Source organism: Corvus kubaryi, unplaced genomic scaffold (assembly GCF_017639235.1).
Source record: "Corvus kubaryi isolate FWS band 111438036 unplaced genomic scaffold, C.kubaryi_AGA036_p1.0 split3-73, whole genome shotgun sequence".
Classification (NCBI taxonomy): domain Eukaryota; kingdom Metazoa; phylum Chordata; class Aves; order Passeriformes; family Corvidae; genus Corvus; species Corvus kubaryi.
Window position 1 is genome coordinate 30,726,906 of NW_024582091.1, and position 16,470 is coordinate 30,743,375.

The 16,470-nt window shown below is 35.1% G+C and overlaps 1 protein-coding gene across 6 annotated transcripts in view; it reads right to left on the reverse strand.

The window, feature by feature from the left end:
* Window positions 1-4,097: 4,097 nt before the first annotated feature.
* TBC1D32 (TBC1 domain family member 32) overlaps window positions 4,098-16,470 on the reverse strand; it is a 71,401-nt gene continuing 59,028 nt past the window's right edge. For all 6 annotated transcript variants that reach the window (XM_042016906.1, XM_042016907.1, XM_042016909.1 and 3 more), the window contains 6 exons: window positions 12,695-12,764; window positions 11,769-11,884; window positions 10,610-10,764; window positions 9,005-9,145; window positions 7,048-7,236; window positions 4,098-4,794 (listed from right to left, as the gene is read on the reverse strand). In XM_042016906.1, the coding sequence (XP_041872840.1) occupies window positions 4,675-4,794; window positions 7,048-7,236; window positions 9,005-9,145; window positions 10,610-10,764; window positions 11,769-11,884; window positions 12,695-12,764 (791 nt within the window). In that variant the 3' untranslated portion in view covers window positions 4,098-4,674. The remainder of the gene's footprint in view (window positions 4,795-7,047; window positions 7,237-9,004; window positions 9,146-10,609; window positions 10,765-11,768; window positions 11,885-12,694; window positions 12,765-16,470) is intronic.

Here is a 16,470-nt window from a genome sequence, read left to right on the forward strand (position 1 = left end):
TTTCATGGGAGTCTGAAAAGGTTGGGATATCTAGAGACCACGGTTTCCTCTCACTTCCAGGTTCTGTACAAAATTAATTTCCTACAAATATCTGAATGACTCCAGAGTGATTTAGACAGATGGTCTAACTGGCTTCATGGGTCTATAATTTCCCTCAGAAGGAATTCCTTGCCAAAACTGTATTTGTTCCAAACTTTGGTTTCCTATTTTCTAACAGGAGGCTTTTCTCTGTTGATTTAGAGCTAGAGGAAAAAGGGCATTATAAGCAAACACCATCCCGAATCAACATGGGGAGTAAGTTCTTTTGGAGCAGAAATCTTTACCTAGAAAATCCATGACAGAAATTGTGACAGTATACACATCATGGCATTGTTCACAACAGTGGGTTTTACAAATCAAGAAAAGGTTGATCAGAAAAAAAACACTTGTTATTTGCCTTCTAAGTGAAAATTATGTGGCAGCAGGTAGCCTGGATAACTCCAAAAGATTAACCATATCTAAACTATCAAAAATTTTGAGGAGAGGGAAGTTCAAATGTATTGTTGTGCTTGTGAATGTCTGTATTAAAACTAAAGCAGCATTTTAAAAGCTGAGTCAAATTTTAAATGAGTTAATTTCCACAACATCGATGAATCTCATGCCATGACAGGCTTTGAGTTAGAGTGGAACAAATACCAGGAACAGATGAAATCTTTTGAGAGACTAAACACTGATTTCTTTAAAAAGGTTAATTTCCCTTGGTGTTTTTATTCCTATGGTGTTTGTTTCCTTAAAAACCTACTCCAAAAAAGCCTGCTTTCCTCATTCATCATTTTAAGTGAATTTCATATATTGTCTTTGTCTTGTTCTATTTCTGAACAGGAAACTGACCTTATGAAATATTAGTCAGGTGTCAGTTCCTGATTTAACACAATCTAAACTAATTTTTCAAACCATGTTGATACCTCTCTATGCACCACTGCTCTGTATATTATGCTTTAAGACCTTTTGTTTCTTCTGATGAAACAGAATCAAACAACATTATGCTCTGGAGCTGTGGGGATTTTTTAATTTACTGGTGTTTTGGTCAACAGGGAAGGAACAGGGAAGATGTTTTTTCCCTGACATACTGCTGAGTATACAAAACTTTTTGAATCAGTTCTTGCTAGGTGAAGTAATATAACTGGTACCTCATTCACGATCTGAAATGTAAAGAATTGTTCTCCTTTAGCTTAGATGTTGGACAAAAATGAACTCTGAAAGGACAGGATCTGTGTATATGGAAATGTCATTTAAATTATTGGAAACTAGCTTGAGTAATCTAGCTTGGAAGAGTTGTATCTTTGTCTACTTATGAATGATCAGTTAATAAACAAAATGCCAGAAGTGTCATAAATATAGTCCATTGATCTGCAGAAACAGTACAAACACTGCAGCTCTCCAAATGACTTCCTCATGGGAAATAAATGATAGTTACTTCTCCTGGCACAAATACGGTTACAAGTTTAGCTAGTTTGAGCAGATAAAAATTCAAAACTTGTTTGAACTATATCTTCAGTTCTAGTCCAGTGTGATATATAGGTAGATATAATTTGAAAGGGAAAATGTATGCTGTCATTACCATCTATTCTTAAATCTATGGACAATTGCTATGGATTACTAAAAAGTATTTTAAGACAACACAAAATGGTTTAAAAAAGCTGAGACTTTTTATCTGTTGTCCTAGTGATTGAGCTGGACATATTAAAACAGCCAAACCCAGAATTTACAGTGCAACTATTTACCGTTGATCTATTTTTTTTCCCTACCACATCTAAACTATTTTGTTTTAAAGTTTCTAGTTGCTTCCACTGCCAGTATTTCTCCTGTTGCATGAACGCTATATATAGTAATGAAGAAAGTGTTTCCACCTGCAGAACTGTCATTTTGTACAAAAAAAAAGGTAAGCATTATTGTATTTTTTTAGAAAAGTACTCAGAGTTTCCAGAAATAAAATAATTTGGCAAAAGGAAACTGGGCACACATGAAGATGTGAAAAATATTTTTGGATATTACTGATTTTTATCCCAAAAGGCTGACTCATGCTGCATAGACTAGGTGAAGGAGGTAGTTTGGAAACTGCATATCTTTTAGAAACAACACAGATGTTTCTATCCAGCATGGTATCCCAGCTGATGGTCAGGGGGATATGACAGACAGGCAGAGACAGCAGCACTCAATTGCCCCCTGTAGGAACCTGGGTCAGGACTGCTGACAGCATATTTGGGAGGGTCATATCTTCCTACAACCAGCTTCTCAGTTTTTCCAAATTGGGGATTTATTTAGTGTCTTGTTTAGGGGGTTTTGCACTATTTCGTTTATTTTAAATCAAGTTTAGTCACACGTTAGGTACGAGCAAGGAAATACTTCTTATCCTTTAGTGCTTGGGCTGTCCCTGGGGATTGGGAACAATGAGACAGCTGAAAATAACAGAGAGAAAAAGTCTGAGAGAGGTAAATACAATCATGATGGAAGGCAAGGAAGAAGCAGCTGGAAAAGGCAATGAGAAAAATACAAATAGATTTAGAGACAGAAACTGTCTACATCTCAGTAGAATAGCTCCCTGAAAGAAAATAGGGAGCTGAATGGAGAAATTTATATACAAACCAGCAAAGCTGGATAAGGGAGTCTTCAGACTGGAGGTAATACAGCATGTGAGCATGTCTTCAGGTATCTGTTGCTAAAATGGTCATTTGTTTTCAGACTGTCACTGATCTAAAGAAGATGCCACTGGTTTCCCCATCCCTTCAAGCTTTATTTCAGTCTACTTGTAATATGTGTCAACGTCCTGTTACTGTCATAGGGCACAATGGAATTTAAATTATTACCAGGTTTTAAGATTTTGCATTTACATAAAATTTTCATGCACTAAATGTTTTATGGATGTTCTCTAATTAATCATCTCAGCATATATGGACTGTATGAAAATGTAGCTGTTTTGCAGATGGGGAAACTGCAGTTGACTGAATTGCTGGAAGCAATGCAAAAATTGCTTTTAGCAGTAGCAATGCTTGGTAGTCAGGCTGTTTGCTTTCTACTATATATGTATTTGAGTTTTCTTTCTGGTTATTGGGTACTGTACCTCTTTGGATTAATTTGATGCAATAGTGATGAAAGTTGTTAATATTAAGGGTCAGCTCAGCAGTACCTCTCTCTTCTTTGTTGGGGGACAAGGAATAAAAAAGGATAGCTATTTATATGGCAAGAGTCCTTGGGTAACTCATATGCCTATCACAAGAGCCTATTTTTCTGAAAAATTTCTGGTGCTGCTAAAAGAACTGATGACTTGCTTCATAATGGATATTTAATCAACCATGGTCTGTCTAGAAACGTGTATAAATTAGCGTTCTAGTGTTATTCACCACCTGGATGTTTGTTATCTCAAACCAAGAAACAATAAATATATGCCAAAATAAGGTTATTTAAAAATTAGAGACTGCTATTAAGGTTAAAAGAACAGATATTATGGGAGTCATAATACTCACTGGCCTCAGTGACAGGCAAACACTTGGTTCTATCAGTTCTTATCATAATTCCTTCCTCATACTTGCCAGTCTCTTTTATTCATGTAGGTGAGCTAACACAGTTCACAAAAGTGCAAAAATATTTAAAACATGTCTTTGCTAGACAGGGAAAAAAGCTAAACTTGTGAACTTATGAAATGCAGAGTCAGAAAAGTAGAAATTAGTGGCAAAACCTTTGTCAGTGTTCACTCTTAGGTTGCATATAATTTCAGAAATTTCACTGCAGGTTCTAATGTGTTTTATAATTTAAATATGTGTTGAATTCATGGATATATATTCATTTTATCTAGCAAAGTTGTTTTCCAGGAACTTTGCAGCAGTGTTTAGTTTGTCTCCCAAGGATGTGGTAACAATATTGGATAAATCCAAATTCAACATTTGTGGTTTCTGTTGGACTTCCAAAACATTTATTATATCATGAATTTCTATTCAAAAGATTTGAGATTTCAGACATTCTGTAAAGAAAATGTTATTACAGGTGTTGACAAAACATAATATTTTCTCTTCTTTTTTAACTAAATAATAGTTTTTAAAGATTCTAATTTCATTCAGACATGAAAGATAATAATGCTTTATTACCTAAAATGATTTATCTTATTTAAAAAAAAGACAGGAATATCAAGTCTTTTTTCATTGCATGTATTCGAACATCCCATTTTCTCAACATTATCCACAAAGTCAGAGAATTTGGTTTTCATTTGTTGACTTTCCTTGCACATGAATACACACTAGCAGTTGTTTCTAAATATAAAAAATAATCCCTTTGTCAGACCTGAGCAAAATAGGAAGGCTTTAGGATGGTGCTACAAGGAGATGACAAAGAGACAATGAATTGAGAACAGGTTCAAGGCTTTATAAGGAAGACATTTCAGCATCCTACAGGTGGCTTCTGAAGCTGCCTTGTGCTAACTGAAAATGAGGCTGTGCACATAACCTATCTGGGAAAATTTGGTTATCAAAATTAGGTTATGTCTTTTTGAAAAACTATATTCTGAAATCCCTTCTTATTTGTTTTACAGTGTGTACATTTCAACAGCCTGGCTGATTTTAGGTGAGATTGATCAATCAATCAATCAGCATCCTTTTAAAGGACATAACCAAAACTGTAAAATAAAGTGCTTGTTTGCTTCATCTATGTATTCTGTGCTCTTATGGTCCTCATGTCTTTCAGCAGCATCGGTCTGTAGATCTCCTCCAAGGTTTCCATGTAGTCTAAATAATCACTCACTCGAAATCCATGGAGTGCTTCCTCCTGCACAAATACACATAGAAAGCACTTAATAGCTAGACCAAAAAAATGTACAACTCAAATGTATGAATTCCAAGCTTCTAAAGATGGCTCATTTTGTTCTGATTGTCACTGCCTGGCTGTTTAAAATAGATTTTATTATGTTTTATTAGAAATACAGATTTGGCAATATCTGCCTCCAGACAGTTTTTTTTCTAATTACACACTTGGTATCAGAGAATTTTATTTCATGGGAACATTGTTTACCTCATTTTTGGAGAATATTTCATTGAAGATTTTTAAGAAAAATAAAGAAATTTTTGAGAAGGGAAAGCCAGGTACTAAAATATTTTTTTGAAAGAAGATTTCTACACCAGCACATGACATAAGTTTATTAGTGTGGCGGAAAACAGTAGATGTATATCCTCAATGATAGAGGAAGATCTTCATGACGTGCTTAAACAAAACCAGAATAAACTGTTCTGCACCACTGCAAGCAAATAATTCTTACTAATTCCAAAACACAGAGTAAAAGAAAGTGCCCTCAGGAAAAAGAAACTAACAGATAATGTTCCTTCTCATGGCTACTATATTAGAGGGATAAGGAGGATGCAGCACAGAACACAGGATCCTGAAGAACAGTTAGGTAAAAAGGGTTAATTTGTTGCTGTTGTGTCCTCATCATCTACTAATCAGTATTAGCACTGCTGGGAGGATGTGCTGCAAAAAACTCTCTGGAGCCAGACAGTCTCTGTGGACACAAGTTGTACCTCTGGTGTATCAACTATGAATCTCTGCTAAAACGAATTCTCCTGAGAATGTCTACTCAGGCTTGGAAAACAGCACTTTGGCATCTGAACAGGAATTCAAAATAGTCTTTATATTTCTTCTCCTCTACGTAGAAGCAAAGCAAAAGTAAGATTTTACCTTCCAAGTTGCTCCTCATGCACTGTGAGAAGGCTATGGTGGAATATAGTATATATATCTGGAATTGAATGGCATGTAGTGACAGGACAAGGGGGAATGGCTTCAAACTCAAAGAGGGTAGGTTTAGGTGAGGTATGAGGAAGAACTTTACTGTGAGGATGGTGAGGTACTGAAAAGAAGTTGTGGATGCCCCATCCCTGGAAGTGTTCAAGGCCAGGTTTGGTGGGACTATGAGCAACCTGGTGCAGTGGAAGATGGATTGGAAATAGATGATGTTTAAGGTTCCTTCCAATCCAAACCATTCTACAATTCAATTTTTTTTTTTTTAATTTCAATTAATTAAGGTTATCAAAAGCAGCAGTACAAGTTAAGTATGCTCCTTTTTCTTCTGCAGTTGTCACTCAATAAATTGCAGACATTCCAGTACTGCATTAATTTACATTTTTTCTCATTAATTAACATCTTTTTCTCATTAATTTAACAGTACCATACCAAATCTTTAGTCTGTTTATACTGCATGTGACAACAACAAAATTCTCTCTCCTGTAATTTACATATACCATCCAATAATGCCATCAAGATGCAGTTTTTAAGCCACCTTGTCCAAAACAAAACAATACATGCATTAGACTGTGTACCAAACATTTTCAAACAAACGAGTGGGCTGAGATATTTTTCATATTTAAGAATATGTAAGTTGGATGCAAACCAGTCAGAAAACTACTATTCTTAGGACAGACTAAGATGCAGATATCTAGTTCTCAAAAGAATTTTGACAGGTGAAAAAAGATTAGAGAAAAAGACAAAAATGTCTCTTTGAAGAAGAGTAAGATACTGTATCTATTTATGAATGCAGCTATAGCTAAGCACTACCCTGCAAAAACCCCAAACCCAAACATAATTTCTAATAGGGAAAGAATATGAAATCGCGAGGCTGGTTGTATAGTAACTGGCATCTCTTCAAAATACCAGCTCACTCAGCTTTGTGCCACACCTCTACAAGCTTCTGCAAGAGACCACTGTGCAAACCCACCTTTCTGGAGAGCACCTCATTCAATGAGACTGAGCCCACATATAGAGAACTGAATCTAATGCTCTCATGACTTAATGTGGCTATTTTCTTTGCTCATGAAGGGAACTGCTCAGTGCAAAATGCAGGAAAGCTATTCTCTGGAAAATACTACACACAATTTCCTGCCAGGAAGCAAGTAAAATTAAAGTATTATTTCACTCACTTGAAATCAATAAGTGAAATTCAGTCAGAGTGTCAGATTAAGTAACGTATATATCCTCAGTATTCAGAGCTTTGCTTCTCCCCAGCAGTTGAAAAAATAAGAAAGCAACCCTTACTTTAAGAAAAACCTGAAGGTCTCGGGCTTCTGTGTGCTTCAGGATGTCTTGCTGTAGGTGTCTGAACACAGAAATACACATATATATTTGATAATCGGGACCAAGGAAAATGCATATGGCAATGTAGTGACAGATCTCACTCCAGTCCATGTAATTCCAGAAACACTGAGTTATCCATTGCAGACAGATCTAGATGAGAATGAAATTATATATAATTAAATCATTCTATACATTCCGTCACAATTGATCAGCTTTTCTATACTACAGAGCCTTTTCCCTGTAACATTACTCTAGCTGTGAAAATAAAAGCTATAAAGCACACCATTTTTAAAAGCACAGCCTTTGAATAGAATCCTAGTGAGTTTGACTAAACATAACACCCTGTATCCGTGCATCTCACTTATATGAGTATGTTCCAGCACCTCCTGACATTGAGACTCAAAAGTCCAATGAAAGCAAAGGTGATTTTTTTCAAGATTTTGTTTTAAATGTGGCCTAAAGGGTAATGACAGTGATGAAGGCATATTCAGTGTGGGTTTTCCTTTCAATTAAAGTAGTTCTCTGCATTATAAATGAATGTCAGGCCCTTCCCTAAGACACGTTTCCATTTAATGAAGTGCGTATGAACACAGTGACTCCTCTTCTCTGTTCTAAATTACAATGTATTAAGATGTATAATGCACATTTCATTTGGTTCTAGACCACAAATCTTCAGCTAATCAGTCCTTGAAGTGTTCAAAAATATGCAGCAGAATTACCAAGATTCTAATTAGATGACAACAACCGTAGTCTGGCAGTAAATCTGTTTTGAGGTATTTATTGATGCACACAATCAAATACATCAGAACTGTTTCCACAGTTCAGAGTTTGTTTTTAATGCTGCAGTAGAACTGCAAAATCACACAGAAGATACAGTGGCACCATGAGTGGCATTTCAGTAACTTGTTAAATAAATGAAAAAATCCTTGTTAGCAGTTTGGAACAGTATCTAGTCTATTACTGAGTGCACACAATTTAAAAAAGCATATAGTGCAACTTGTACAAGAATAGCTGAAGGAGTGAGTGTCCTCATGTGTTTTCCCCATTCCCAAACAGGAATCTTACTGTAAGTACCTTATTCCTATGCTGAGATAATTTCCTTCATCTCCCACTCTTCTCTCCTCAAAGACCAAACCCGAAGCTGACTACTTTAAGCAATACCACATTGACATCAGCCCCCATTAAGAAGTCACTTCAGCTGCAAATCTCACAGCAAAAAGGAATTTTGAAGGCAAAAGATGAAAAATATTTTTCTTGTCTTGGCCCAGCAATATGCTTTCTCACTCTGGCGAGATGCCCTTTGCATTGGCAATCTAACTCACTGCATGGAGCTCTTTACCCTTCTTCATGATAGCAATCTTTACAAACAACGCTTCATCCATAGCTTTCCATACGACCAAAGAATTGTTTTAAGTAGGCAAAATGAAAGCTGGAATTATAGATAATTATTCTTCTGTAGTAACACCTATTTAATATGAAAGAATACCTGATTGTAATAGTTATGGTAGCTCATATAAAATTAATTTCACTCTAATATCACAGGAACAACTTTCTATTATATAACTACTGCAAATTACTAATTTCCCTCCTATTTCCCTCCATTTCTTAGATAATTATTCCAGGGAATAAAATACTCTTTTAATGCTAAATCTGAGGATTTAGTATATATTATTTTTAGCAAATTTTCTGCATGAACATGTAATAAATCAGCTCCAGTACACTGGTGTTATTCTGTGAGTCAGCTGCTTTCTATTTTCAGATGCTCTAAGTCACTATGTGTTCATATCTGTTACCCTCAGTTTTAAAACCACCACACAAGTGCTGTTTAGAAAAAGCGCCCAGTAGTTCCTCAGTGTTCTTGATTTTGTAGATTTAAGTCAACAGGTTGATGATACTTTAATACACTTTGATCAGTTACCTGGGATGGAGTGAAACCAGACATGTGGAAAGCTGAACAGACAAGGGGCAACTCAGCTTTCAGCAACATTTCAACATGGTGAGCACTGCAAAAATAGACTGGATGGATGCCGTATTCCAGTGTTGTAACAGGCAGGTGCATCTGGTTAACGACAATATCATCATCAACAACAAAATTGAGGAACATGATTACAGACTACAGAAATGTGCTATTTAGTAATGCCTTGCTGAGAGCAATATATAAAAATACACACTTTTGCATGTAAGGTAAGTCATTCTGATTATTTTAGAGACAGGAAACAGGATAAACAAAATAGGTTGTACTTCCATGAAGAAAAACATGTAGGTAACTAAAGAAAAGTTTTAATAAATATATCCTGTTTGTTTCTGTGCATTAGCAGTCTAGCTTCTTATTGCATATAGGCTTTAACTGTCAAAGCAGGGATGGAGAAACTGTTGCTATATATTAAACAAGAGAAGAGAAAGAGAAAGAGAAAGAGAAAGAGAAGAGAAGAGAAGAGAAGAGAAGAGAAGAGAAGAGAAGAGAAGAGAAGGAAGAGAAGAGAAAAAAAGACTGAAAAGACTGATTTCTGTTGGACTTTTTTTCCCCATTTAGTGGTGGCGTGGAACTTCCATCACATTTGAAGTTGTTTTCTGTGTGCAGGTATCTTTGTAGTATGTGTGGAATGCGTGAGTGAAATTCTACTTTGTGCAGCAAAAGGAGCAGAGGTTTTATCACTACGGAAGGTTCTGGATATCAATGCCAGTTAATGAATCCTTGGCACCGGTAGTTTTTCAGCACTCGCACAATGGAGCAAATTTCAGCACAAATTTCACTGTGCTGTAACAACCTCAGGCCAGACTCAGTGCTGAATGGACCGATACCATCATCACTTCTGGTGACAAAATAGATCACTTGGTAATTACTACAGAAGCCTGCATGCAGAAGTACAGAATCTAATCTGTGCTTCCTATACCCCAGAGTTCTCTGGTAGAGACTACAGTTTAGGGTTTATGTTCAAAACATTCAAGACAACATGACAATGTACAAAGGGTTTTATTTTAAACACCCACAATAAAAGATAGAAATGATGTTTCCTATATTACAACCTCAATGCAGAATACTTACAATTTAAAATTGTCAATCATAAAGTATTTGTGCAGTAATATTTTTAAAATTTACTAAATACACTCTAATGTATTAAGTAAATTTCAAAGCTTTTACAAAAAAAAAAATCAAATGGATGAACTTGCTCTCTACTGGACTCTAATAATTAAAAAAAGGTCATTCAGGAGTATCACAGCCTTCACACAGAATTTAATTCCACTAACAAAGCTTGTTTTACTGCCAGCTTTAAAATTCATTACCATAATCTTCACTATCAGTCCATCTGCTACTTCTCTCCTTTTAAACAAAAATTTGAGCAAATGTCATATCTACATTTTTCCAAGTGAGTTTTTCAGAGCCATGTATTTAGTTAGGGGGCCTTAAGGAAAATTTAATGCATTAGAAAAAAAAAAAAAACAAAACTAAGGAAATTAATAAAGTCTCATTTGTAAACTTTCAAAGTAGCCTTTCAGAAAGAATCAGGTTATAAATTCTTACAGATAAATGCAGTCTTGGTAGCCAGAGAAACGCTGAAACAAGAAGACGTGAAAATTGCTGAAGAAACATCACTGTCTTCTCCCGGTCCCCTGACATCATAAGGAAGATGGAAGATGCAAACCAGTCATAGCCAGCATAGTGCTCCTGCAAGCAGCCTGAATGGGAAAGTTAAGGAACTTGGACAGAGATCTCCTCCTCACTCTCCTGCAGCAACCACAACTTTCCTCCTTCCCAGGCCCATGCAGACAGAGCCAGGTGCTGGGTTGTTAGACATGGCCTAGGGGAACAGAGCTGCACAGAAGGCAGCATCAAGGCACAGCTGTCTCTCAAACGGAACTAAGAGAAACAATTTAAGCTGTTTTCCCCATATACTAATTTTTTTCAGTCTGTAAGTACTCAAACTAAACCAATAAAAGAAAACAAACAGCAAGTAAATGCAAAAAAACAAAACCTGCACCAAAACAAGCGTGCTTATAAAGTGCAAGAAAGGAGAATTGTGGGGAAGAAAACAGTTGTTAAAATTATTGGAAGAAAAACAAAGTAAAAGAAATGAGTAAAAAAAAAAGTAAAAGCCTTAAAAATGAGATTAAGCACATTCTGACTAATAGACCTGTAGTATAATTTAATAGTGGTATGCAAATGTAACAGAAACAAACATAGCAAAGCTTGTTGGAAAGCTATTATCTGCTTTAGTTTTTTCTTTACAAGAAGTTCCACAGTAGATCTAAAAGAGTCAAGAGTCTGAGCACTCCTGTTGATCAGACTACATCCACTTATCACTCTTACCACTACATGGGCAGTATCATTAGCAGTGCTGGTATTGTGGGAGTACCACAAATACTCATTAATGTTCAAAGGTACATTGCTGCAGGCTCTTTCTCACATTCAAAGATGTGATCCCACTCCAAAACAGTTGATGACAAAAATTAATGAGATTTGCATTTCTAAGAAAGTATAGGAACAAAAGGGTGAACATTTTCTTGAGTGCATGGAGTATGCATTGAACTTAATAAAATTTCAAAGTAAAAGTGCTGCTTTTAAAAACCTTTTTCTTTCTGTAAGTATTATGCACCTACACCTCTATTAAAAGTGAAAACCAAGAGTTCAAATTCCACTGAAATTTTTAGGCTATATAATTTATAAGATCAGGAAAGGATACAAAGTGAAGATACCACAGTTCTTTGCTGTTGTTTCAGAAACTCCTCACAATTCATTAACACAAAGCACAGCCCATTTTCAGCATCTTCTTTTAGCAAGTTTAAATATTTTCCATATCTATTTCAAAAAGTTAAAAACCAAAACTGTTCAAAGATTAAATATTTTTTTAATTCCTAAAAAGGAAGAACTCATATTTAATAAGCCCATAGAAGTTAAGCTGTCATAACATTCTTCATCACTAAAACTACGCTGTAGGTATACCCATAAATGATTAAATAAAACCTTCTATGCTCTACCTAGAAAGGATACACAGCAAACATCTGCTGCTCATTGCTACAAATCCTCACCCAAATTTCCTTTAGTTCAGTTTTAGAGACTGTGGTGGGGAGGAGCAAATACTCTAACACACGACTCAGTTTCTTCACATACAATATTTAGAATGTGACATAAGTATATTGTACGTGTAATTATTATAATCAGAATTCAAACATTAATGCTAAAGATAGCAATCTGTGGAAGTACAGACATCTTAGCTTTTCCTTCGTCACAGCTCTGCAAATTACCAGCCAAATGAAATGTTTAAATGGCACATAACTAAGCTTAGCTAAACAGAACCATTTAGAGAAGTAATGCGAGGGAAAAAACCTCACATAATTCAGGATAATGCCATTTTATGGTAAATCTTACTAGCATGTTACAGTTAGTCTTTACAAAAATAGAGGATAATAACATACATAAACTGTAAAGATAATTAAATTATGTACTAATACCTTTTTCAATTCCAATTAGAATTCATTTTCCTAAAGTTTATCTTAGATTTAAATGGTATAAAGCAATGAGTTGATGGATTAAGTATCATTAAAGTCATTCCATGAAAATCAAACAAATCCTAGAAATACTCTAGGGAAATATTTTAATACCACGTACCTGACTGTCATTTCAACACCAAGCTTCTGCACAGATGAAAGGTTTTCTTTCTTCACATCTGCATCCATGGCTAAAACAAAAGAAAATAAATTAAATAAAGTATCACAAGAAATATGATTTGAACTGAATACTAATGTAAAGCTCCTTCTGTGTATGCATACCAATTTTGGAGAATTGTTTCCTATTCAAAATTAGTTTGATAGTGTTTGGAAAGGATACATAAAGAACCTGCATTCTTCATATATTTTTTAAATGAAAATCACCCTCTTTATAAGGAAATCTTTATGGTTAGTATGGTTATCCTGATGGTTATCATTACATTTACAGCAAGTTATATCTATTTCAGCCCCATATCTTAGCAGAACTTTATCCTTTCTGGCCTAGAAATCAGACAAGGCAGCATATTCTGATGCACCTTTTTCCATTCCAGAAGCCTTAAACTCTCCTAGCAGTAATTCTAACTTTTTAAACAAAAATTCTATTTTGATATGAATCACAGAAAATTTTATAACTGATGGATTTAAAAAATCCTGTACTTCTATGCATTTTTTTCACACAGTAAAATATACTCCATTTCTGCAGTTGTTTGAAGTAAAAATCCAAGATCGAAAAATTAATAAACAATATTTTAAAGCAACCACTGCTGCAGCATTTCCTTAAAATTTTAAATTCTAAATTATATTTTAAATGGGCATGTTCCCTATCAGGTACATGTATCACCTAAGATAACTATACCGCAGAAAAAAAATTCAGTCTAATAATATTATGAGTTACAAAGCTGAGGGAATAAACCTTTAATCTACTTCTTCGAAAGTGCTACTTAAAAAACAGCAAGAAATGAAACAAATGAAAACCCCTAATAACTGACAATATTTGTTAAAAATGTAAGTAATAGATCTGGCAGCAGAAGTTAAAGTATATTCATGTAAATGATAAATGTAAAAATCTAATTAAGCAGATCACACAGTAACTTTGTATGTATTTTTTCTATATCCTCAGATGGACAGAGAAATCAAACCGAAGGATTCCCTAGCGATTCATGTAGGTAAACACTCTATGTTCCTGGCACAAAAGTAGGGACTAAGGTATTAAAGATGAAATAGTTACAAGTTCAGGGAGGAAAGGCCTCAAAGGGAAAAAAAAAAATTAAACTAGTGACCTGAAGGATATCAGAATTCTCTAGGAACTGATTTACAATTTTAAAAAATTCTTAGCACCTCAATGGGCAGCGCTTTTCAAAATGTTCTGTAGCATTCAGGAGCACAAAAAGAGACTCCCATAAGGCATGATTTCCAAAGGCAACTATGTATTATTATTAAACTCAGTCCATAGCTGTGAACACTCCAGAGTAAGTTAACTGCCATGCACAGTCCTGTGGTATTCTTTCTGATCAGCCTAGACTTCAATCAACTTTGCAATTTATATGAAAGATTGCTTTCTTACTCATTTTTCCTCTTACCATGACAAAGCATTTATGTGTTTAAGTCAGAAAATGGGCCACATCCGAAATGACAGGATGACAAGCTGAAACAGCTTTACAGCATATTTCATGCAACTTGTATGGTCTTTGGATAATATATAATTTATTTCCCTGTTTAAAGTGCTGCTACGGCAAAGAAACCACTGGCTTCCCTTTTGTCTTAAGTGAAGAAGATTACTAAAGCTGTCAACTCACATTATTGGTTTAGCTCTTCCTGGTGCCCAGGCCAAATGTTTTTATGTCTATATAAATAATCTTTGGAATATGCTAACAGATGCTAAATTTTAACTTCAGTGATGGTAAGAAATTTTAGGTTTCTTTCTATGGATAAAAAAGATTTTTGATTCAAAGAAAATATGTAAGTAAAAATTCTGCAAACAGCTGAAAATCCCATAACAGCCAGAGCCACCTGCATAATTCCCACAGATGCTTCAAAATACTTAAAAGTAGATAGGTATTTTTGCTATCAGATTTCTAGTCCATGGCTTTGTCCATATAAACTGAAATTGTGGAACTCATAATTTTTTGCCTATGATTTATTATTTTTCTTAACAAAACAGCAGGTTTTCACTTACTCTTCAACAGGTACCTAAACACTGACACTGTCCATTGGCAGATACCCAAGCAGTCAATATTAATTTTTACATTTTGCCAGTAACTATCCTTACTCATTCTGATGTTCTTACAAAAATTTTCTATTTTAAATATTACTTGGACTTGGGGCAGAGCAAAAATTACGAGTTTCTCTCCAGATTCTGTTCTGTCATTTTGCTACTGTTTCTTGATGATGTCACCTCCTTCACCAGGCTACTCATTTAGAATACTTCTGACAGTCTGAACCTCATATTCATTGTTAGAATTGTCTATAAAAAAATCTTTTTTCAAAGAAAGGTATTACTTTTGCTGGATTTGAACAGGAAATGGAGATAATGTAAACAAGATCCAAGAGTAATTGCTGGAGAATGATGCTGGCTTCTCAAAGCTAGGTAATCTCATTTGCAATTCCACCTTGACTCTTGAAAGTATCTGTCATCAGTACTCTTGTCATAACAGTACAAGACTAAAATATTCATATCTAGATCTTTGTTATGTAATGGTCATCACAAATACTCAAGTAATTTCTGGCAACAGCTTCATTAAGAATGAACTACATTTTCAGTCCAGTTACCTAAACTGGCAATGGGTAAAATGCTTCCTGCTAACAGCTTATTTAAAATGCAGGACAGTTGGAAGAAATGCATTTATCAAATGATGCAGAAAGAATGGAAGAATGCCCTTCCTTCTCCTTCCCTTTCAGCCCAATTTGAGGTTGCAATCCTGTGTTTCTCGTTTGCTGCTCCTTCTGAAGGTATACTGATACCTTCCCACTGGGTTTTTAAAATTTCTCAGTTTGTTACCCAACCAACCTGACCCTTCAAAAGATTAAGAGCTCATTAAATGGTAGAAAGCTCCTATGAGATTTTGTTCAGTCAGAGAACTAAGCTTCATCTAGGAGAAGGAATGCACCATGACATTTGAGTTTTATGGCCAAGACCTGAAATCCCTGAGGTTCTGTCCCTTTGGCAGTAAACAGCAGAGCTGTTTCAGAGACAAAGTCCAGTGGAAACCAAGGATTTGACTGCAAGGTCATCTGAAAAAGCAGAACTACCAAAAAAACGTGCTGATCAGAAAATATTGCAGCATTCCCAAGTTTGGGGAGTCTGCAACTCATGGTGGAGATCAAGAAGCACAGACACTAATATATTAGAGAACTTTACATGTAGAATTTCCCTGATAAATGGGTTTGTCAAAACCTTGAGAAAACTAAGAGAGTTCCACAAAGTGTTTCTGTTGCACTGAACTGGAATTTGCTAACAGAAAGAGCAAGAGGCTATTCTAGGAACTTCATATCTCTAATATATAATGCATGGTATTTTACTACTACAGCAAATTTCAGTTTCTTGCCATTTTATTACCTATTACAGCTAGGTACCAATGATTTGTTTTTCAATGTTTTGGGGTTTATAAAAGAGAAAGAAAAAATAAAAGCAAACTAGAAAGTATTAATTCTAGGAAAGGGGACAGACAGAGATCATTAACATATAATACACAGATTCAGTCATCTGAATACACATCACAGCAGTATCATTGCTGCTGGCAGAAAGTAAACTTCATGTAAGATTTGTGTTACTGTTTATAATTGAACATTATAACTGCATAGTGTTTTATCAGATATTTTTTCCTTCTCTCTTATCTTGAAAATGGTAACAACACAATCTAATTTAATTTTTCCATATTGGCAAGTTTTATAAGAGAC